Here is a 24,145-nt window from a genome sequence, read left to right on the forward strand (position 1 = left end):
TGAGCGGAGTCAGGCGTGGGTGTATGCCTACAGACCCAGAAATCTGAATCAAGGCTCTTTTTCATTATGTATTTTAATGCATTTCAGTATTGATTTGCACACACATTAACAAAGAAGAAAGACAAAATGAACAGATGAAGGCATTTTACAGGGGAGGTTTGGAAACCCTGTTGAGCCTCCCCTATAAAGTGCTAAAATGCTACAATGTCTTTTGAGATTTCTCATCACCAGAACATTCCATGTTTTAAAGTCCCTTGGGGATCCACCCCTTTTAAAATATGACTAAGCACCTCAATACTGTACAGGCCTCTATACACTACCTGTTGCATGTTGCCGGCTCAGGGTTTTTTACAATGGGGGCCATGCAGTCTTTCGGTTCAGTCAGGTATAAAAGTAAGCGCTTAAAACAGACAGGGCATCAGTCTAGCTCTTAGAAACAACCACCATCGCCATCATGATGGGCAAGGTAAGCATTGTGGCAGTTGTCTTTAATTTTAAAAATGTTATGTTCTGAGAAACAAATCGCAGCCATCATGAGGGCAGGTTAAGACATTTTTAAAGTTATTGAGATTGATATTCTTATGGTTAGAATGGGTTAAATGTAAATGAATTATATGATGTTAAATATTATTTTAATTTATAAATCATCATTTATCAATCATCATTAATTTATAAATAATTTATAAATCAAGTCATGTTTATTAACATTAGCCATTGTTTATTTTCAGGCTACCTTCTACGAGGACAGGAACTTCCAGGGTCGCTCCTATGAGTGCAGCAGTGACTGCAATGACATGTCCTCTTACATGAGCCGCTGCCACTCCTGCAGGGTGGAGAGCGGCTGCTTCATGGCCTATGACCGCACCAACTACATGGGAAACCAGTTCTTCATGGGCAGGGGAGAGTACCCTGACTACCAGCGCTTCATGGGAATGAACGACGGTATCAGGTCCTGCCGCATGATCCCCATGGTGAGTTCAAATGGCTTTAAGTGAAGGCATACACTTTACTTCCATTTACTCTTAGTACCAATACATTATTTTATTTTTTTTCTGTAACAGCACAGAGGATCCTTCAGGATGAGGATCTACGAGAGGGAGAGCTTTGGAGGTCAGATGCACGAGATGATGGATGACTGTGACTCCATCATGGATCATTACCGTATGTCCGACTGCCAGTCCTGCAACGTTATGGATGGCCACTGGCTGATGTATGAGCAGCCCCACTACAGAGGCAGGATGATGTACATGAGGCCTGGAGAGTACAGGAACTTCAGAGAGATGGGCATGGGCATGGGGTGTAAGGGAGGTATGGGGGGTATGAGGTTCATGAGCATGAGGCGTATCATGGAGAACATGTCCATGTAAATCACTTAGATGATGTACAAAACATTTTAAATAAAACCTTTTTGCCAAATTCAGCATTGCACATTTGTCTTGTTCTTCTCCTGTGTGAGAAAATTCCAGATTCATGAGCATCTTACTGAAATCATCATCATATTTCATGGAATTCCTTTCCAAATTCAATTCAGTCCTGATGATCACACTGGCTTGTTTTATGATGGTAGCTTTTCAAAAAACTTGGAAAATGTATAACCTATGGATAAATGTATAAATCTATTTACATTTTTACATTCAGGTCATTTAGCAGATGCTTTTATCCAAAGCGACTTACAATAAGTTAATGTCTAAATCCAAACATTATATAAACATCTGCAAAAATAATTTAGATTTACTGTATTGTGCCAACCATAGAGACACAATGGAAAATAACTGTGGGACAACTTTAAAACCAAAGGTTGCAAAGTAGAATGTGGTAATACCATCATACCATGTTGGTTCATGGTTCTCATTTGATGGTCATCATCCAACATTCTTACATTGTTTGTCATTGGTTGAAAACACAGATTTTCTGGAAAATAAGCAATTTGACGGTCATCACACAACATTGTGATAAAGTTGTATGTGGACTGTAAAGGAACATTTTCTACATGTCATTATTTGACAGTCATGATCCAACATTGTAATAAGGTTGTCCATTGATTCCAAACCAAAGGAAAGTAAAACATTTAATTTCATGAACAGAACTTGAAATCATTATGTAGCATTAACATCATCAACAGTATATGAGTACTTTCTCCATGCGCTATGATTGAACACAGGCTGTTCTTTATGACCCAGTTAGGGATTTCAACCAACAACCTTTTGTCTTGTTGTACATTGTTCTGGCCATAATGCCACTAGTCCACTGTTGCAACACAAGAGTACTAATGGGGTTCAGATTGTGCATCAGAGAAATTAGAAAGTGGGGATATACTTTTCTAAAGGTTGTAAAGACATTCTGTAAAACACAAATAATATTTGGACATGTTGAACATTTGTAAGAATAAAAGGTTTTATTGTTGTAATAGCCTTTTCATCATAGTCTGAACTTTATCCTCTTTTACTCTCCTCTTTTACTACTTTTACTCCTATCTCTTTTGAAATAAATATTCATCGTTTGTTTTAATGTTTTCATTCTAGTTCTGCTTTTAACCTCATGTGCATGGAGTGTCTAGCAGCATTACGTTATCCCATTATTAATGTAGGCTATGTCTCATGTTAATTTTTTAAACTTCTTAACATTTGCAAGCCTAGTGGAGGTGTATAATCTATGTTTTTGGACTCTTTAATAACATAAATGGAATTGTACAGTAATAGCTGTTTATAATAACACCTAAAATATCAAACAATAATATATACATATATATATATATATATATATATATATATATATATATATATATATATAGAGAGAGAGAGAGAGAGAGAGAGAGAGAGAAATAAATACACATTTAGTAATGGGCGAGTAACATTAAGAAGTTTAAATAATGCATTTTCATCAGACTTTGATGATTAAGAAATCCTCAGGATGGAATAGAACAGAATTATACCCCACCAACATTAGACAGCTATGCAGAAAACACCGAAGTTGTTGAAATAGTATATCTGTAAAAGTCAATTAAGTCAACGGTGTGTAGATTAACTGAAACACTAGATAACAGTGCTCAGGCCAATTTACAGCAAAGTGCAGATGTCTGGTCTTCCCAAAATGTAGTCTTGAGGGCGTTGTTTAAAATCTGCACTGAGCTGTTGCCACGCAAAGTAAGGCACTACCATGTCTTACAAGAGGTTATAAGTTTGAATCCCAAGTGAGGACACATCAAAAAGTGAGTAGAGTGAATTAAAATGTAAAATGTAATCCTCGTTGTAAAATGCTAAATGTAATCCTCATTGTAAAAGATGCCATCAAATAAATGGCACCATTGCTCAGAAAAATGAAATACAGAAGGGGCGGGGGTAAAGGTTTTTAATTGACATTCATGATTGACAACAATCTATACAAAAATGTATAGATTGTTAGATTCAGTTTATCTGAAATGGTGCCAGAATTTGTTTGATTTCCCACCCAAGCATACAGTAACACCAATTGCCTTTGAATGAGAATATCCCCTTTTATTAATATGATGCCCTTTCTCTTGAGTTTTATCTACTTCCTTTTTACCATCCATATGCCCCAAGAATGTCTGTGGTTTTTTATACTGAGCACAGGAAATGGTCAGGTTGTCAATTCTATTCTGATACTTTAAACATTTAAAAAAAAAAATACTATCAATGTCATCTACAGTAATTGATAATGATAATTGAAAAAAGAGTTAATGTGATAAGCAGAGAGAGGCTTGGGTGTATGCCTACAGACCCAGAAATCTGAATCGAGGCTCTTTTTAAATGTTCATAATGTATTTCATTCATTGATTTGCATACACATTAACAAAGAGGAAAGACAAAATTAAGAGATAAAGGCATTGTGCAGGGGAGGTTAGGAAAACCTGCTGGGCTTGTTGAGAAGCCTCCCCTATAATCTGCTAAAATGCTACAATGTCTTTTGAGACATCCCATCACCAGAACATCCCATTTTTTAATTCTCTTCAGGATCCACCCCTTCTAAAATATGATGAAGCACCTCAACTCTATAGGCCTCTATACAGGACATGTAGCATGTTGCCAGCTCAGGGTTTTTTACAATAGGGGGCCTGCAGTATTACAGTACAGTCAGGTATAAAAGAAAGGGGTTAAAACAGACAGGACATCAGTGGGACAGCAGTTCTCTGAGTGTTTTGAGAAGAAAATCACAATCATGATGGGCAGGGTGAGAAATGTTGAAAGTTATTGATATTGATAGTGTATTCATATGGTTAGATTGGGTTAAATGTAAATTAATTATATTATGTTAAATATTATTTGAATTTTAAAATATTATTAAGTAATGTTTATTAATATTAGCCATTGTTTATTTTCAGGCTACCTTCTACGAGGAGAGGAACTTCCAGGGTCGCTCTTATGAGTGCAGCAGCGACTGCAATGACATGTCCTCTTACATGAGCCGCTGCCACTCCTGCAGGGTGGAGAGCGGCTGCTTCATGGTCTATGACCGCACCAACTACATGGGAAACCAGTTCTTCATGAACAGGGGAGAGTACCCTGACTACCAGCGCTTCATGGGAATGAACGATGGTATCAGGTCCTGCCGCATGATCCCAATGGTGAGTACAAATGGCTTTATGTGAAAGCATACAGTTTACTTCCCTTACTTGTAGTATGAATAATGTTTTTTTTTTTTTTTTTCTGTAACAGCATAGTGGATCCTTCAGGATGAAGATCTACGAGAGGGAGAACTTCGGAGGTCAGATGTACGAGATGATGGATGACTGTGACTCCATCATGGATCGTTACCGTATGTCCGACTGCCAGTCCTGCAACGTTATGGATGGCCACTGGCTGATGTACGAGCAGCCCCACTTCAGAGGCAGGATGATGTACATGAGGCCTGGAGAGTACAGGAACTTCAAAGACATGGGCATGGGCATGGGGTGTAAGGGAGGTATGGGGGGTATGAGGTTCATGAGCATGAAGCGTATCATGGAGAACATGTTTATGTAAATCACTAAGATGATGTACAAACAAGGCAGACATTTTAATTAAAACTTTTTTGAGCAATTCAACATTGTTGTCTTATATTTCTCATGTGAGAAACATCCAGATTCCGAGAGATGGCCATGGGTATGGGTTTGATGGCTTTGAGGTTCATGAGCATGAGGCATATGACTGAAATGTGCTCAGGGCCTTTCGAAAGACTATTTACTGGGGAAAAATGAAGAGTTTACAAAACGATCTCTACACGTATAAAGTGCTGAGAGTCTGGGTCATTATGAGAACCATTTTAAATTTTCATAGAATTCTTTTCCACGTTCATTTCAGTCCTGATGATCACACATGCTTGTTTTATTATGGTAGCTTTTCAAAGAACTTGTAAAATGTATAACCTTTGGATAAATGTAATGAAGTATCTCCAGATGTGGTGGTGGTATGGTGATACCATCACATGCTCCTCTGAAATCAGGTTCCTCTTACTTAGAAAACGTACAAACCTGTCAAACTAATTTACCACTACCGATTATTAGGTCCCAACTCAGAATCCCACAAAAAATATTTGTAACTGGTAGTACTGATCATGAAAGCAGCAACCCATGAAATGGAAGTTTGCCATCTATTCAACAGTGTATTTGTATTATTTTTTTCTTATATCAAAAATGGTATGGCATATTTGAATTTAAGTCATTGAGCATGACACTTTTATCCAAAGGGACTTACAATAAGTAACTGTCTAAATCCAAATATTGTGTGAACATATGTAAAAAAAATTATTGTTATTCACTGTCTTGTGCCAACCATAGAGAGACAATAGAAAATAACTGCGGGACAACGTTAAAACCAAATGTTTTGGTAACACCATCATACCATGTTGGTTTATGGTTATTATTTGATGGTCAACATCCAACGTTGTTACATTATTTATCATGGGTGGAAAATACAGGTTTTCTGAAAATGAGCATTTGACGCTCATCACACACATTGTGACAAAGTTGCATGTGGACTGTAAAGGAACATTTTCTACATGTCATTATTTGACAGTCATGATCCAACATTGTAACAAGGTTGCCCATTGATTCCTAAACAAAGGGAAGTAAAACATTTTATTTCATAAAAACAACTTGAATTATTTACATAACATGACATCATCTACAATACAGCATATGAGTACTTCCTCAATGCACTGCGACTGAATAACTACTGTTCTTTATGACCCAGTTAGGGAATTGAACAAACAACCTTTTGGTTTATTGCACATTCTTCTGTCCACAATGACACGAGTCCACTGTTGCAACACAAGAATACTAATGGGGTTTCAGATTGTGCATTAGAGAAATTAGAAACGTGGGGATATACTTTTCTAAAGGTTGTAAAGACATTCCGTAAAACACAAAGAATATTTGGACATGTTGAACATTTGTAAGAATACAAGGTTTTGTTGTTGTAATAGCCTTTTCAGCATGGTCTGAACTTTATTCTCTTTTACTGCCTTTACTACTTTCTCGTTCGACATGAATATTTATTATTCTTTTATCTCACCATTCTCATCACTTTGAAGATTAAGAAATCCTCAGTATGTAAAACAACAGAATCATGCCCCACCAACATAACAACTTTGCAAAAAACACTGAAGCTGTTAAAATATATCTGTTGAAGTCAATCAGATCAGTGGTGTGTAGATTAACTGAAACACTAGATAAAAGAGCTCAGGCCAATTTATAGCAAAGTGCAGATGTGTGGTCTTCCCAAAATACAGTATTGAGGGCGTAGTTTAAAATCTGCAATGAGCTGTTGAATGTAAGGCATTACCATGTCTTACAAGACGTTATAAGTTTGAATCCCAAGTGAGGACACATCAAAAATTGAGTACAGTGAATTCAAATGTAAAATGTAGTCCTCACTGTGAAATGCTAAATGTAATCCTGATTGGAAAAGATGTCATCAAATCAGTGACACCAATGTTCAGATAGATGAATTACAGGGGAGACTGGAACATATACACATTCGAGATAAAAGTATTCATTTGGTTAGGAAGTTCACGTTACATCAATATTAGACTTTTAACATTGTATTTATGTAAAAATAGGCAACATTTTAAAAATAATTATTTTCAACTGTGAGATGGCCATCACCTGGTCATGTTAAGAAAACATTAATTTTCAACCCACGTGCAGTTATGCAATAACATCAGATGATAAGCATCAAATGACAACCTTAAGACAACGTTGAAAAATATGCATCACTTAACAATGTCTCATGAACGGTTAATTGCAACCAACATTTGACTAGCCAACAACTATCAAACAACAATGTCAATCCAACATTGCAAAAGCTACAGCACTAAAGCGTTTTTATTTTGACATTTAAAAAAAATACTCTCTGTTGTACAACATCAGTTTGGCTTTTCTTTTTGAAATTTGCTCAATTGTGACACAATGTACAACGTCCATGGGGTTGTTTCAGCAGAAATGACTCTCTATTAAACTTCATTACTTATGTGAAGTTTTTTCATTGACATTCACATATCATTCAAGAATGATTCTTAGATTCAACTTCACTGAAATAGTGACAAAAAGTTTGTGTGATGTCCCAGCCAAGCATAAAGTAACACCAATTGCCATTGATTGAGAATATCCCCCTTCATGAATATGATGAGCTTTCTCTTGAATTTTATCTACTTCCTTTTTACCATATATATGCCCCAGTAGTGTCAGTGGTTTTCTATACTGAGCACAGGAAATGTCAAGTTGTCAATTATACTCTAATGTGTTTTCTTTTTACATTTCTATCAATTTATCCTAATCTATATCTTAACATCTACAGTAACTGATCATGACAATTGAAAACAGACTTAATTTAATGAGCACAACCAGGCGTGTGTGTATGCCCACAGACCCAGAAATCTGAATCAAGGCTCTTTTGAAATGATCACAATGTATTTCATTTATTGATTTGGAGGCACATAGACAAAATGAAGAGATAAAGGCATTGTACTGGGAAGGTTAGGAAAACCTGCTGGGTTTGTTGAGAAGCCTCCCCTATAATCTGCTAAAATGCTATAAAGTCGTTTGAGATTTCCCATCACCAGAACATTTCATTTTTTTTAAATCTCTTGGGGATCCACCCCTTTTAAAATATGACTATGCACCTCAACACTCTATAGGCCTCTGTACCTGTAGCATGTTGCCGGCTCAGGGGTTTTTACAATGGGGGCCATGCGGTCTTTCGGTTCAGTCAGGTATAAAAGTAAGGGGTTAAAACAGACAGGACATCAGTCTAGCAGCAGTTCTTTGAGTGTTCTGAGAAACAAAATCGCAGCAATCATGATGGGCAGGGTGAGAAATGTTGAAAGTTATTGATATTGATAGTGTATTCATATGGTTAAATGTAAATTAATGATATTATGTTGAATTTAACTTGAATTGAGAAACATTATTAAGAAATGTTTATTAACATTAGCCATTGTTTAATTTTCAGGCTACCTTCTACGAGGAGAGGAACTTCCAGGGTCGCTCCTATGAGTGCAGCAGCGACTGCAATGACATGTCCTCTTACATGAGCCGCTGCCACTCCTGCAGGGTGGAGAGCGGCTGCTTCATGGCCTATGAACGCAACAACTACATGGGAAACCAGTTCTTCATGAGCAGGGGAGAGTACCCTGACTACCAGCGCTTCATGGGAATGAATGATGGTATCAGGTCCTGCCGCATGATCCCCATGGTGAGTTCAAATGGCTTTAAGTGAAGGCATACACTTTACTTCCCTTTACTCTTAGTACCAATAATGTTGTTTTCGTTTTTTTCTGTAACAGCACAGAGGATCCTTCAGGATGAGGATCTACGAGAAGGAGAGCTTCGGAGGTCAGATGCACGAGATGATGGATGACTGTGACTCCATCATGGATCGTTACCGTATGTCCGACTGCATGTCCTGCAACGTTATGGACGGCCACTGGCTGATGTATGAGCAGCCCAACTACAGAGGCAGGATGATGTACATGAGGCCTGGAGAGTACAGGAACTTCAGAGAGATGGGCATGGGCATGGGGTGTAAGGGAGGTATGGGGGGTATGAGGTTCATGAGCATGAGGCGTATCATGGAGAACATGTCCATGTAAATCACTAAGATGATGTACAAAAAAGTCAAACATTTGAAATAAAACCTTTTTTACAAATTCAGCATTGCACATTGGTTTTGTATTTCTCATGTGAGAAACATCCAGATTCGGAGAGATGGCCATGGGTATGGGCTTGTTGACATTGAGGTTCATGAGCATGAGGCATATGACTGAAATGTGCTCAGTGCCTTTCCAAAGAGTATTTATTGGGAAAATCATGAAGAGTTTACAAAAAGATCTCTACACGTACAAAGCGCTGAGAGTCTGGGTCATGAAGAGAACCATTTCATTATTCATGGAATTCTTTTCCAAATCAATTTCAGTCCTGGTGATTACGCATGCTTCCTTTATCATGGTCACTTTTCAAAGAACTTGTAAAACATATAACCTTTGGTTAATGTAATGAAGTATCTCCAGACGTGGTGGTGGTATAGTGATACTATCACATGCTCCTCTGAAATCAGGTTCTTCTTACTTAGAAACCTTAGAAACCTGTCAAACTAATTTCCCACTACCGATTATTAGGTCCCAACTCAGAATCCCACAAGAAAAAATTGTAACTGGTACAACTGATGAAGGAAGCAGCAGGACAAAAAAGAGAAGTTTGCCATCTATTCCAAAAACACTGTGAGCATTTTAGAAAAAAAAACGGTGTATTAACATTATTTTTTTGTGATATCACTGTATTTATTGATCATGATGGAAAATTGTATGGCATTTTTAAATTTAAGTGATTTAGCAGGCGCTTTTATCCAAAGCGGCTTACAATAAGTAACTGTCTGAACCCAAATATTGAGTGAACATATGTAAAAAATAATTGTTATTCACTGTCTTGTGCCAACCATAGAGAGACAATGGAAAATAAATGTGGGATAACGTTAAAACCAAATGTTTTGGTAACGCCATCATACCATGTTGATTTATGGTTATTATTTGATGGTCAACATCCAACGTTGTTACATTATTTATCATGGGTGGAACATACAGGTTTTCTGAAAATGAGCATTTGACGCTCATCACACACATTGTGATAAAGTTGCATGTGGACTGTAAAGGAACATTTTCTACATGCCATTATTTGACAGTCATGATCCAACATTGTAATAAGGTTGCCCATTGATTCCAAACCAAAGGAAAGTAAAACATTTTATTTCATTAACAGAACTTGAATAATTTACATAACGTGACATCATCTACAATACAGTATATGAGTACTTCTCCATACACTGCGACTGAATAACTACTGTTCTTTATGACCCAGTTAGGGAACTGAACAAACAACCTTTTGGTTTATCACACATTGTTCTGTCCACAATGTCACAAGTCCACTGTTGCAACACAAGAGTACTAATGGGGTTTCAGATTGTGCATCAGAGGAATTAGAAACGTGGGGATATACTTTCCTCAAGGTTGTAAAGACATTCCGTAAAACACAAAGAATATTTGGACATGTTGAACATTTGTAAGAATACAAGGTTTTGTTGTTGTAATAGCCTTTTCAGCATGGTCTGAACTTTATTCTCTTTTACTGCCTTTACTACTTTCTCGTTCGACATGAATATTTATTATTCTTTTATCTCACCATTCTCATCACTTTGAAGATTAAGAAATCCTCAGTATGTAAAACAGCAGAATCATGCCCCACCAGCATGACACAACTTTGCAGAAAACACTGAAGCTGTTAAAATATATCTGTTGAAGTCAATCAGATCAGTGGTGTGTAGATTAACTGAAACACTAGATAAAAGAGCTCAGGCCAATTTATAGCAAAGTGCAGATGTGTGGTCTTCCCAAAATATAGTATTGAGGGGGTAGTTTAAAATCTGCAATGAGCTGTTGAATGTAAGGCATTACCATGTCTTACAAGAGGTTATAAGTTTGAATCCCAAGTGAGGACACATCAAAAATTGAGTACAGTGAATTCAAATGTAAAATCTAGTCCTCACTGTGAAATGCTAAATGTAATCCTGATTGGAAAAGATGCCATCAAATCAGTGACACCATTGGTCAGATAGATGAATTACTGGGGGACTGGAACATATACACATTCGAGATAAAAGTATTCATTTGGTTAGGAAGTTCACGTTACATCAATATTAGACTTTTAACATTGTATTTATGTAAAAAATAGGCAACATTTTAAAAATGATAATTTTCAACTGTGAGATGGCCATCACCTGGCCATGTTAAGAGAACATTAATTTTCAACCCACGTGCAGTTATGCAATAACATCAGATGATAAGCATCAAATGACAACCTTAAGATAACGTTGAAAAATATGCATCACTTAACAACGTCTCATGAACGGTTAATTCCAACCAACATTTGACTAGCCAACAACTATCAAAAAACAATGTCAATCCAACATTGCAGAAGCTACAGCACTCCAGCATTTTCATTTTTACATTTAAAAAACATAAAAAAAGAAAAAATACTCTCTGTTGTACAACGTCAGTTTGGTTTGTTTTTTGACATTTGCTCAACTGTGACACAATGTACAATGTCCATGGGGTTGTTTCAGCACAAATCACTCTCTATTAAACTTAATTACTTATGTGAAGTTTTTTCATAGACATTCACGTGTCATTCAAGAATGATTCTTAGATTCAACTTCACTGAAATAGTGACAAAAAATGTGTGTAATATCCCAGCCAAGCATACAGTAACACCAATTGACATTGATTGAGAATATCCCCCTTCATGAATATGATGAGCTTTCTCTTGAGTTTTATCTACTTCCTTTTTACTATCCATTTGCCCCAGTAGTGTCAGTGGTTTTCTGTACTGAGCACAGGAAATGTCAAGTTGTCAATTATACTCTGATGTGTTTTCTTTTTACATTTCTATCAATATATCCTAATCTATATCTTAACATCTCTGTCATCTACATTAACTGATCATGACAATTGAAAACAGACTTAATTTAATGAACACAGCCAGGCGTGTGTGTATGCCTACAGACCCAGAAATCCGAATCAAGGCTCTTTTGAAATGATCACAATGTATTTCATTTATTGATTTGGAGGCACATAGACAAAATGAAGAGATAAAGGCATTGTGCTGGGGAGGATAGGAAAACCTGCTGGGCTTGTTGAGAAGCCTCCCCTATAATCTGCTAAAATGCTATAAAGTCGTTTGAGATTTCCCATCACCAGAACATTCCATTTTTTAAAAATCTCTTGGGGATCCACCCCTTTAAAATATGACTACACACCTCAACACTCTATAGGCCTCTGTACCTGTAGCATGTTGCCGGCTCAGGGGTTTTTACAATGGGGGCCATGCGGTCTTTCGGTTCAGTCAGGTATAAAAGTAAGGGGTTAAAACAGACAGGACATCAGTCTAGCAGCAGTTCTTTGAGTGATCTGAGAAACAAAATCGCAGCAATCATGATGGGCAGGGTGAGAAATGTTGAAAGTTATTCATATTGATAGTGTATTCATATGGTTAAATGTAAATTAATGATATTATGTTGAATTTAACTTGAATTGAGAACCATTATTAAGAAATGTTTATTAACATTAGCCATTGTTTAATTTTCAGGCTACCTTCTACGAGGAGAGGAACTTCCAGGGTCGCTCCTATGAGTGCAGCAGCGACTGCAATGACATGTCCTCTTACATGAGCCGCTGCCACTCCTGCAGGGTGGAGAGCGGCTGCTTCATGGCCTATGACCGCACCAACTTCATGGGAAACCAGTTCTTCATGGGCAGGGGAGAGTACCCTGACTACCAGCGCTTCATGGGAATGAATGATGGTATCAGGTCCTGCCGCATGATCCCCATGGTGAGTTCAAATGGCTTCAAGTGAAGGCATACACTTTACTTCCCTTTACTCTTAGTACCAATAATGTTGTTTTCGTTTTTTTCTGTAACAGCACAGAGGATCCTTCAGGATGAGGATCTACGAGAAGGAGAGCTTCGGAGGTCAGATGCACGAGATGATGGATGACTGTGACTCCATCATGGATCGTTACCGTATGTCCGACTGCATGTCCTGCAACGTTATGGATGGCCACTGGCTGATGTATGAGCAGCCCCACTTCAGAGGCAGGATGATGTACATGAGGCCTGGAGAGTACAGGAACTTCAGAGAGATGGGCATGGGCATGGGGTGTAAGGGAGGTATGGGGGGTATGAGGTTCATGAGCATGAGGCGTATCATGGAGAACATGTCCATGTAAATCACTTAGATGATGTACAAAAAAGTCAAACATTTGAAATAAAACCTTTTTTACAAATTCAGCATTGCACATTTGTTTTGTATTTCTCATGTGAGAAGCATCCAGATTCTGAGAGATGGCCATGGGTATGGGCTTGTTGACATTGAGGTTCATGAGCATGAGGCATATGACTGAAATGTGCTCAGTGCCTTTCCAAAGAGTATTTATTGGGAAAATCATGAAGAGTTTACAAAAAGATCTCTACACGTACAAAGCGCTGAGAGTCTGGGTCATGAAGAGAACCATTTCATTATTCATGGAATTCTTTTCCAAATCAATTTCAGTCCTGGTGATTACGCATGCTTCCTTTATCATGGTCACTTTTCAAAGAACTTGTAAAACATATAACCTTTGGTTAATGTAATGAAGTATCTCCAGACATGGTGGTGGTATAGTGATACTATCACATGCTCCTCTGAAATCAGGTTCTTCTTACTTAGAAACCTTAGAAACCTGTCAAACTAATTTCCCACTACCGATTATTAGGTCCCAACTCAGAATCCCACAAGAAATAATTGTAACTGGTACTACTGATGAAGGAAGCAGCAGGCCAAAAAAGGGAAGTTTGCCATCTATTCCAAAAACACTGTGAGCATTTTAGAAAAAAAAACGGTGTATTAACATTATTTTTTTGTGATATCACTGTATTTATTGATCATGATGGAAAATTGTATGGCATTTTTAAATTTAAGTGATTTAGCAGGCGCTTTTATCCAAAGCGGCTTACAATAAGTAACTGTCTGAACCCAAATATTGAGTGAACATATGTAAAAAATAATTGTTATTCACTGTCTTGTGCCAACCATAGAGAGACAATGGAAAATAAATGTGGGATAACGTTAAAACCAAATGTTTTGGTAACGCCATCATACCATGTTGGTTTATGGTTATTATTTGATGGTCAACATCCAACGTTGTTACATTATTTATCATGGGTGGAACATACAGGTTTTCTGAAAATGAGCATTTGACGCTCATCACACACATTGTGATAAAGTTGCATGTGGACTGTAAAGGAACATTTTCTACATGCCATTATTTGACAGTCATGATCCAACATTGTAATAAGGTTGCCCATTGATTCCAAACCAAAGGAAAGTAAAACATTTTATTTCATTAACAGAACTTGAATAATTTACATAACGTGACATCATCTACAATACAGTATATGAGTACTTCTCCATACACTGCGACTGAATAACTACTGTTCTTTATGACCCAGTTAGGGAACTGAACAAACAACCTTTTGGTTTATCACACATTGTTCTGTCCACAATGTCACAAGTCCACTGTTGCAACACAAGAGTACTAATGGGGTTTCAGATTGTGCATCAGAGGAATTAGAAACGTGGGGATATACTTTCCTCAAGGTTGTAAAGACATTCCGTAAAACACAAAGAATATTTGGACATGTTGAACATTTGTAAGAATACAAGGTTTTGTTGTTGTAATAGCTTTTTCAGCATGGTCTGAACTTTATTCTCTTTTACTGCCTTTACTACTTTCTCGTTCGACATGAATATTTATTATTCTTTTATCTCACCATTCTCATCACTTTGAAGATTAAGAAATCCTCAGTATGTAAAACAGCAGAATCATGCCCCACCAGCATGACACAACTTTGCAGAAAACACTGAAGCTGTTAAAATATATCTGTTGAAGTCAATCAGATCAGTGGTGTGTAGATTAACTGAAACACTAGATAAAAGAGCTCAGGCCAATTTATAGCAAAGTGCAGATGTGTGGTCTTCCCAAAATATAGTATTGAGGGGGTAGTTTAAAATCTGCAATGAGCTGTTGAATGTAAGGCATTACCATGTCTTACAAGAGGTTATAAGTTTGAATCCCAAGTGAGGACACATCAAAAATTGAGTACAGTGAATTCAAATGTAAAATCTAGTCCTCACTGTGAAATGCTAAATGTAATCCTGATTGGAAAAGATGCCATCAAATCAGTGACACCATTGGTCAGATAGATGAATTACTGGGGGACTGGAACATATACACATTCGAGATAAAAGTATTCATTTGGTTAGGAAGTTCACGTTACATCAATATTAGACTTTTAACATTGTATTTATGTAAAAAATAGGCAACATTTTAAAAATGATAATTTTCAACTGTGAGATGGCCATCACCTGGCCATGTTAAGAGAACATTAATTTTCAACCCACGTGCAGTTATGCAATAACATCAGATGATAAGCATCAAATGACAACCTTAAGATAACGTTGAAAAATATGCATCACTTAACAACGTCTCATGAACGGTTAATTCCAACCAACATTTGACTAGCCAACAACTATCAAAAAACAATGTCAATCCAACATTGCAGAAGCTACAGCACTCCAGCATTTTCATTTTTACATTTAAAAAACATAAAAAAAGAAAAAATACTCTCTGTTGTACAACATCAGTTTGGTTTGTTTTTTGACATTTGCTCAACTGTGACACAATGTACAATGTCCATGAGGTTGTTTCAGCACAAATCACTCTCTATTAAACTTAATTACTTATGTGAAGTTTTTTCATAGACATTCACGTGTCATTCAAGAATGATTCTTAGATTCAACTTCACTGAAATAGTGACAAAAAATGTGTGTAATATCCCAGCCAAGCATACAGTAACACCAATTGACATTGATTGAGAATATCCCCCTTCATGAATATGATGAGCTTTCTCTTGAGTTTTATCTACTTCCTTTTTACTATCCATTTGCCCCAGTAGTGTCAGTGGTTTTCTGTACTGAGCACAGGAAATGTCAAGTTGTCAATTATACTCTGATGTGTTTTCTTTTTACATTTCTATCAATATATCCTAATCTATATCTTAACATCTCTGTCATCTACATTAACTGATCATGACAATTGAAAACAGACTTAATTTAATGAACACAGCCAGGCGTGTGTGTATGCCTACAGACCCAGAAATCCGAATCAAGGCTCTTTTGAAATGATCACAATGTATTTAATTTATTGATTTGGAGGCACATAGACAAAATGAAGAGATAAAGGCATTGTGCTGGGGAGGTTAGGAAAACCTGCTTGGCTTGTTGAGAAGCCTCCCCTATAATCTGCTAAAATGCTATAAAGTCGTTTGAGATTTCCCATCACCAGAACATTCCATTTTTTAAAAATCTCTTGGGGATCCACCCCTTTAAAATATGACTAAGCACCTCAACACTCTATAGGCCTCTGTACCTGTAGCATGTTGCCGGCTCAGGGGTTTTTACAATGGGGGCCATGCGGTCTTTCGGTTCAGTCAGGTATAAAAGTAAGGGGTTAAAACAGACAGGACATCAGTCTAGCAGCAGTTCTTTGAGTGTTCTGAGAAACAAAATCGCAGCAATCATGATGGGCAGGGTGAGAAATGTTGAAAGTTATTCATATTGATAGTGTATTCATATGGTTAAATGTAAATTAATGATATTATGTTGAATTTAACTTGAATTGAGAACCATTATTAAGAAATGTTTATTAACATTAGCCATTGTTCAATTTTCAGGCTACCTTCTACGAGGAGAGGAACTTCCAGGGTCGCTCCTATGAGTGCAGCAGCGACTGCAATGACATGTCCTCTTACATGAGCCGCTGCCACTCCTGCAGGGTGGAGAGCGGCTGCTTCATGGCCTATGACCGCACCAACTTCATGGGAAACCAGTTCTTCATGGGCAGGGGAGAGTACCCTGACTACCAGCGCTTCATGGGAATGAATGATGGTATCAGGTCCTGCCGCATGATCCCCATGGTGAGTTCAAATGGCTTCAAGTGAAGGCATACACTTTACTTCCCTTTACTCTTAGTACCAATAATGTTGTTTTCGTTTTGTTCTGTAACAGCACAGAGGATCCTTCAGGATGAGGATCTACGAGAAGGAGAGCTTCGGAGGTCAGATGCACGAGATGATGGATGACTGTGACTCCATCATGGATCGTTACCGTATGTCCGACTGCATGTCCTGCAACGTTATGGATGGCCACTGGCTGATGTATGAGCAGCCCCACTTCAGAGGCAGGATGATGTACATGAGGCCTGGAGAGTACAGGAACTTCAGAGAGATGGGCATGGGCATGGGGTGTAAGGGAGGTATGGGGGGTATGAGGTTCATGAGCATGAGGCGTATCATGGAGAACATGTCCATGTAAATCACTTAGATGATGTACAAAAAAGTCAAACATTTGAAATAAAACCTTTTTTACAAATTCAGCATTGCACATTTGTTTTGTATTTCTCATGTGAGAAACATCCAGATTCGGAGAGATGGCCATGGGTATGGGCTTGTTGACATTGAGGTTCATGAGCATGAGGCATATGACTGAAATGTGCTCAGTGCCTTTCCAAAGAGTATTTATTGGGAAAATCATGAAGAGTTTACAAAACGATCTCTACACGTACAAAGCGCTGAGAGTCTGGGTCATGAAGAGAACCATTTCATTATTCATGGAATTCTTTTCCAAATCAATTTCAGTCCTGGTGATTACGCATGCTTCCTTTATCATGGTCACTTTTCAAAGAACTTGTAAAACATATAACCTTTGGTTAATGTAATGAAGTATCTCCAGACATGGTGGTGGTATAGTGATACTATCGCATGCTCCTCTGAAATCAGGTTCTTCTTACTTAGAAACCTTAGAAACCTGTCAAACTAATTTCCCACTACCGATTATTAGGTCCCAACTCAGAATCCCACAAGAAATAATTGTAACTGGTACTACTGATGAAGGAAGCAGCAGGCCAAAAAAGGGAAGTTTGCCATCTATTCCAAAAACACTGTGAGCATTTTAGAAAAAAAAACGGTGTATTAACATTATTTTTTTGTGATATCACTGTATTTATTGATCATGATGGAAAATTGTATGGCATTTTTAAATTTAAGTGATTTAGCAGGCGCTTTTATCCAAAGCGGCTTACAATAAGTAACTGTCTGAACCCAAATATTGAGTGAACATATGTAAAAAATAATTGTTATTCACTGTCTTGTGCCAACCATAGAGAGACAATGGAAAATAAATGTGGGATAACGTTAAAACCAAATGTTTTGGTAACGCCATCATACCATGTTGGTTTATGGTTATTATTTGATGGTCAACATCCAACGTTGTTACATTATTTATCATGGGTGGAACATACAGGTTTTCTGAAAATGAGCATTTGACGCTCATCACACACATTGTGATAAAGTTGCATGTGGACTGTAAAGGAACATTTTCTACATGCCATTATTTGACAGTCATGATCCAACATTGTAATAAGGTTGCCTATTGATTCCAAACCAAAGGAAAGTAAAACATTTTATTTCATTAACAGAACTTGAATAATTTACATAACGTGACATCATCTACAATACAGTATATGAGTACTTCTCCATACACTGCGACTGAATAACTACTGTTCTTTATGACCCAGATAGGGAATTGAACAAACAACCTTTTGGTTTATCACACATTGTTTTGTCCACAATGTCACAAGTCCACTGTTGCAACACAAGAGTACTAATGGGGTTTCAGATTGTGCATCAGAGGAATTAGAAACGTGGGGATATACTTTCCTCAAGGTTGTAAAGACATTCCGTAAAACACAAAGAATATTTGGACATGTTGAACATTTGTAAGAATACAAGGTTTTGTTGTTGTAATAGCCTTTTCAGCATGGTCTGAACTTTATTCTCTTTTACTGCCTTTACTACTTTCTCGTTCGACATGAATATTTATTATTCTTTTATCTCACCATTCTCATCACTTTGAAGATTAAGAAATCCTCAGTATGTAAAACAGCAGAATCATGCCCCACCAGCATGACACAACTTTGCAGAAAACACTGAAGCTGTTAAAATATATCTGTTGAAGTCAATCAGATCAGTGGTGTGTAGATTAACTGAAACACTAGATAAAAGAGCTCAGGCCAATTTATAGCAAAGTGCAGATGTGTGGTCTTCCCAAAATATAGTATTGAGGGCGTAGTTTAAAATCTGCAATGAGCTGTTGAATGTAAGGCATTACCATGTCTTACAAGACGTTATAAGTTTGAATCCCAAGTGAGGACACATCAAAAATTGAGTACAGTAAATTCAAATGTCAAATCTAGTCCTCACTGTGAAATGCTAAATGTAATCCTGATTGGAAAAGATGCCATCAAATCAGTGACACCATTGGTCAGATAGATGAATTACAGGGGGGACTGGAACATATACACATTCGAGATAAAAGTATTCATTTGGTTAGGAAGTTCACGTTACATCAATATTAGACTTTTAACATTGTATTTATGTAAAAAAAATAGGCAACATTTTAAAAATGATTATTTTCAACTGTGAGATGGCCATCACCTGGCCATGTTAAGAGAACATTAATTTTCAACCCACGTGCAGTTATGCAATAACATCAGATGATAAGCATCAAATGACAACCTTAAGACAACGTTGAAAAATATGCATCACTTAACAACGTCTCATGAACGGTTAATTCCAACCAACATTTGACTAGCCAACAACTATCAAAAAACAATGTCAATCCAACATTGCAGAAGCTACAGCACTCCAGCATTTTCATTTTTACATTTAAAAAACATAAAAAAAATAAAAAATACTCTCTGTTGTACAACGTCAGTTTGGTTTGTTTTTTGACATTTGCTCAACTGTGACACAATGTACAATGTCCATGGGGTTGTTTCAGCACAAATCACTCTCTATTAAACTTAATTACTTATGTGAAGTTTTTTCATAGACATTCACGTGTCATTCAAGAATGATTCTTAGATTCAACTTCACTGAAATAGTGACAAAAAATGTGTGTGATATCCCAGCCAAGCATACAGTAACACCAATTGACATTGATTGAGAATATCCCCCTTCATGAATATAATGAGCTTTCTCTTGAGTTTTAACTACTTCCTTTTTACAATCCATATGCCCCAGTAGTGTCAGTGGTTTTCTATAGTGAGCACAGGAAATGTCAGATTGTCAGTTATAGTCTGATGTGTTTTCTTTTTACATTTCTATCAATTTATCCTAATCTATATCTTAACATCTCTGTCATCTACAGTAACTGATCATGACAATTGAAAACAGACTTAATTTAATGAACACAGCCAGGCGTGTGTGTATGCCTACAGACCCAGAAATCAGAATCAAGGCTCTTTTGAAATGTTCATAATGTATTTCATTTATTGATTTGGAGGCACATAGATAAAATGAAGAGATAAAGGCATTGTTCTGGGGAGGTTAGGAAAACCTGCTTGGCTTGTTGAGAAGCCTCCCCTATAATCTGCTAAAATGCTATAAAGTCGTTTGAGATTTCCCATCACCAGAACATTCCATTTTTTTTAAATCTCTTGGTGATCCACCCCTTTTAAAATATGACTACACACCTCAACACTCTATAGGCCTCTGTACCTGTAGCATGTTGCCGGCTCAGGGGTTTTTACAATGGGGGCCATGCGGTCTTTCGGTTCAGTCAGGTATAAAAATAAGGGGTTAAAACAGACAGGACATCAGTCTAGCAGCAGTTCTTTGAGTGTTCTGAGAAACAAAATCGCAGCAATCATGATGGGCAGGGTGAGAAATGTTGAAAGTTATTGATATTGATAGTGTATTCATATGGTTAAATGTAAATTAATGATATTATGTTGAATTTAACTTGAATTGAGAAACATTATTAAGAAATGTTTATTAACATTAGCCATTGTTTAATTTTCAGGCTACCTTCTACGAGGAGAGGAACTTCCAGGGTCGCTCCTATGAGTGCAGCAGCGACTGCAATGACATGTCCTCTTACATGAGCCGCTGCCACTCCTGCAGGGTGGAGAGCGGCTGCTTCATGGCCTATGAACGCAACAACTACATGGGAAACCAGTTCTTCATGGGCAGGGGAGAGTACCCTGACTACCAGCGCTTCATGGGAATGAATGATGGTATCAGGTCCTGCCGCATGATCCCCATGGTGAGTTCAAATGGCTTTAAGTGAAGGCATACACTTTACTTCCCTTTACTCTTAGTACCAATAATGTTGTTTTCGTTTTTTTCTGTAACAGCACAGAGGATCCTTCAGGATGAGGATCTACGAGAAGGAGAGCTTCGGAGGTCAGATGCACGAGATGATGGATGACTGTGACTCCATCATGGATCGTTACCGTATGTCCGACTGCATGTCCTGCAACGTTATGGACGGCCACTGGCTGATGTATGAGCAGCCCAACTACAGAGGCAGGATGATGTACATGAGGCCTGGAGAGTACAGGAACTTCAGAGAGATGGGCATGGGCATGGGGTGTAAGGGAGGTATGGGGGGTATGAGGTTCATGAGCATGAGGCGTATCATGGAGAACATGTCCATGTAAATCACTAAGATGATGTACAAAAAAGTCAAACATTTGAAATAAAACCTTTTTTACAAATTCAACATTGCACATTGGTTTTGTATTTCTCATGTGAGAAACATCCAGATTCGGAGAGATGGCCATGGGTATGGGCTTGTTGACATTGAGGTTCATGAGCATGAGGCATATGACTGAAATGTGCTCAGTGCCTTTCCAAAGAGTATTTATTGGTAAAATCATGAAGAGTTTACAAAAAGATCTCTACACGTACAAAGCGCTGAGAGTCTGGGTCATGAAGAGAACCATTTCATTATTCATGGAATTCTTTTCCAAATCAATTTCAGTCCTGGTGATTACGCATGCTTCCTTTATCATGGTCACTTTTCAAAGAACTTGTAAAACATATAACCTTTGGTTAATGTAATGAAGTATCTCCAGACATGGTGGTGGTATAGTGATACTATCACATGCTCCTCTGAAATCAGGTTCTTCTTACTTAGAAACCTTAGAAACCTGTCAAACTAATTTCCCACTACCGATTATTAGGTCCCAACTCAGAATCCCACAAGAAATAATTGTAACTGGTACTACTGATGAAGGAAGCAGCAGGCCAAAAAAGGGAAGTTTGCCATCTATTCCAAAAACACTGTGAGCATTTTAGAAAAAAAAACGGTGTATTAACATTATTTTTTTGTGATATCACTGTATTTATTGATCATGATGGAAAATTGTATGGCATTTTTAAATTTAAGTGATTTAGCAGGCGCTTTTATCCAAAGCGGCTTACAATAAGTAACTGTCTGAACCCAAATATTGAGTGAACATATGTAAAAAATAATTGTTATTCACTGTCTTGTGCCAACCATAGAGAGACAATGGAAAATAAATGTGGGATAACGTTAAAACCAAATGTTTTGGTAACGCCATCATACCATGTTGGTTTATGGTTATTATTTGATGGTCAACATCCAACGTTGTTACATTATTTATTATGGGTGGAACATACAGGTTTTCTGAAAATGAGCATTTGACGCTCATCACACACATTGTGATAAAGTTGCATGTGGACTGTAAAGGAACATTTTCTACATGCCATTATTTGACAGTCATGATCCAACATTGTAATAAGGTTGCCTATTGATTCCAAACCAAAGGAAAGTAAAACATTTTATTTCATTAACAGAACTTGAATAATTTACATAACGTGACATCATCTACAATACAGTATATGAGTACTTCTCCATACACTGCGACTGAATAACTACTGTTCTTTATGACCCAGTTAGGGAATTGAACAAACAACCTTTTGGTTTATCACACATTGTTTTGTCCACAATGTCACAAGTCCACTGTTGCAACACAAGAGTACTAATGGGGTTTCAGATTGTGCATCAGAGGAATTAGAAACGTGGGGATATACTTTCCTCAAGGTTGTAAAGACATTCCGTAAAACACAAAGAATATTTGGACATGTTGAACATTTGTAAGAATACAAGGTTTTCTTGTTGTAATAGCCTTTTCAGCATGGTCTGAACTTTATTCTCTTTTACTGCCTTTACTACTTTCTCGTTCGACATGAATATTTATTATTCTTTTATCTCACCATTCTCATCACTTTGAAGATTAAGAAATCCTCAGTATGTAAAACAGCAGAATCATGCCCCACCAGCATGACACAACTTTGCAGAAAACACTGAAGCTGTTAAAATATATCTGTTGAAGTCAATCAGATCAGTGGTGTGTAGATTAACTGAAACACTACATAAAAGAGCTCAGGCCAATTTATAGCAAAGTGCAGATGTGTGGTCTTCCCAAAATATAGTATTGAGGGCGTAGTTTAAAATCTGCAATGAGCTGTTGAATGTAAGGCATTACCATGTCTTACAAGACGTTATAAGTTTGAATCCCAAGTGAGGACACATCAAAAATTGAGTACAGTAAATTCAAATGTAAAATCTAGTCCTCACTGTGAAATGCTAAATGTAATCCTGATTGGAAAAGATGCCATCGAATCAGTGACACCATTGGTCAGATAGATGAATTACAGGGGGGACTGGAACATATACACATTCGAGATAAAAGTATTCATTTGGTTAGGAAGTTCACGTTACATCAATATTAGACTTTTAACATTGTATTTATGTAAAAAAAATAGGCAACATTTTAAAAATGATTATTTTCAACTGTGAGATGGCCATCAACTGGTCATGTTAAGAGAACATTAATTTTCAACCCACGTGCAGTTATGCAATAACATCAGATGATAAGCATCAAATGACAACCTTAAGACAACGTTGAAAAATATGCATCACTTAACAACGTCTCATGAACGGTTAATTCCAACCAACATTTGACTAGCCAACAACTATCAAAAAACAACGTCAATCCAACATTGCAGAAGCTACAGCACTCCAGCATTTTCATTTTTACATTTAAAAAACATAAAAAAAATAAAAAATACTCTCTGTTGTACAACGTCAGTTTGGTTTGTTTTTTGACATTTGCTCAACTGTGACACAATG

The 24,145-nt window shown here is 37.2% G+C and overlaps 6 protein-coding genes across 6 annotated transcripts; all 6 read left to right on the plus strand.

Moving 5' to 3' along the window:
- Nucleotides 1-353: 353 nt before the first annotated feature.
- Nucleotides 354-1,367, plus strand: LOC310813586 (gamma-crystallin M3-like; the record flags this gene model as incomplete). Its single annotated transcript, XM_083682646.1, has 3 exons — nucleotides 354-393; nucleotides 712-971; nucleotides 1,062-1,367. 3 exons carry the CDS (start codon nucleotides 354-356, stop codon nucleotides 1,365-1,367), a joined length of 606 nt encoding a protein of 201 aa, XP_083538772.1.
- A 1,949-nt stretch (nucleotides 1,368-3,316) lies between these two features.
- Nucleotides 3,317-4,979, plus strand: LOC310813587 (gamma-crystallin M3-like; the record flags this gene model as incomplete). The annotated part of the gene is made up of 3 exons (XM_083682647.1): nucleotides 3,317-3,338; nucleotides 4,323-4,582; nucleotides 4,674-4,979. The coding sequence occupies 3 exons, from the start codon at nucleotides 3,317-3,319 to the stop codon at nucleotides 4,977-4,979; spliced, it is 588 nt and encodes a 195-aa protein (XP_083538773.1).
- Nucleotides 4,980-8,293: 3,314 nt separating this feature from the next.
- On the plus strand, nucleotides 8,294-9,087 carry LOC310813588 (gamma-crystallin M3-like; the record flags this gene model as incomplete). The annotated part of the gene is made up of 3 exons (XM_083682648.1): nucleotides 8,294-8,305; nucleotides 8,448-8,690; nucleotides 8,782-9,087. 3 exons carry the CDS (start codon nucleotides 8,294-8,296, stop codon nucleotides 9,085-9,087), a joined length of 561 nt encoding a protein of 186 aa, XP_083538774.1.
- Nucleotides 9,088-12,477: 3,390 nt separating this feature from the next.
- On the plus strand, nucleotides 12,478-13,271 carry LOC310813589 (gamma-crystallin M3-like; the record flags this gene model as incomplete). Its single annotated transcript, XM_083682649.1, has 3 exons — nucleotides 12,478-12,489; nucleotides 12,614-12,874; nucleotides 12,966-13,271. The coding sequence occupies 3 exons, from the start codon at nucleotides 12,478-12,480 to the stop codon at nucleotides 13,269-13,271; spliced, it is 579 nt and encodes a 192-aa protein (XP_083538775.1).
- Nucleotides 13,272-16,661: 3,390 nt separating this feature from the next.
- On the plus strand, nucleotides 16,662-17,455 carry LOC310813590 (gamma-crystallin M3-like; the record flags this gene model as incomplete). The annotated part of the gene is made up of 3 exons (XM_083682650.1): nucleotides 16,662-16,673; nucleotides 16,798-17,058; nucleotides 17,150-17,455. 3 exons carry the CDS (start codon nucleotides 16,662-16,664, stop codon nucleotides 17,453-17,455), a joined length of 579 nt encoding a protein of 192 aa, XP_083538776.1.
- Nucleotides 17,456-20,850: 3,395 nt separating this feature from the next.
- On the plus strand, nucleotides 20,851-21,644 carry LOC310813592 (gamma-crystallin M3-like; the record flags this gene model as incomplete). Its single annotated transcript, XM_083682652.1, has 3 exons — nucleotides 20,851-20,862; nucleotides 20,987-21,247; nucleotides 21,339-21,644. 3 exons carry the CDS (start codon nucleotides 20,851-20,853, stop codon nucleotides 21,642-21,644), a joined length of 579 nt encoding a protein of 192 aa, XP_083538778.1.
- Between the last annotated feature and the right edge of the window lie 2,501 nt (nucleotides 21,645-24,145).

This window comes from Argentina silus, assembly GCF_951799395.1.
Source record: "Argentina silus genome assembly, chromosome: 12".
In the NCBI taxonomy this organism is placed as follows: domain Eukaryota; kingdom Metazoa; phylum Chordata; class Actinopteri; order Argentiniformes; family Argentinidae; genus Argentina; species Argentina silus.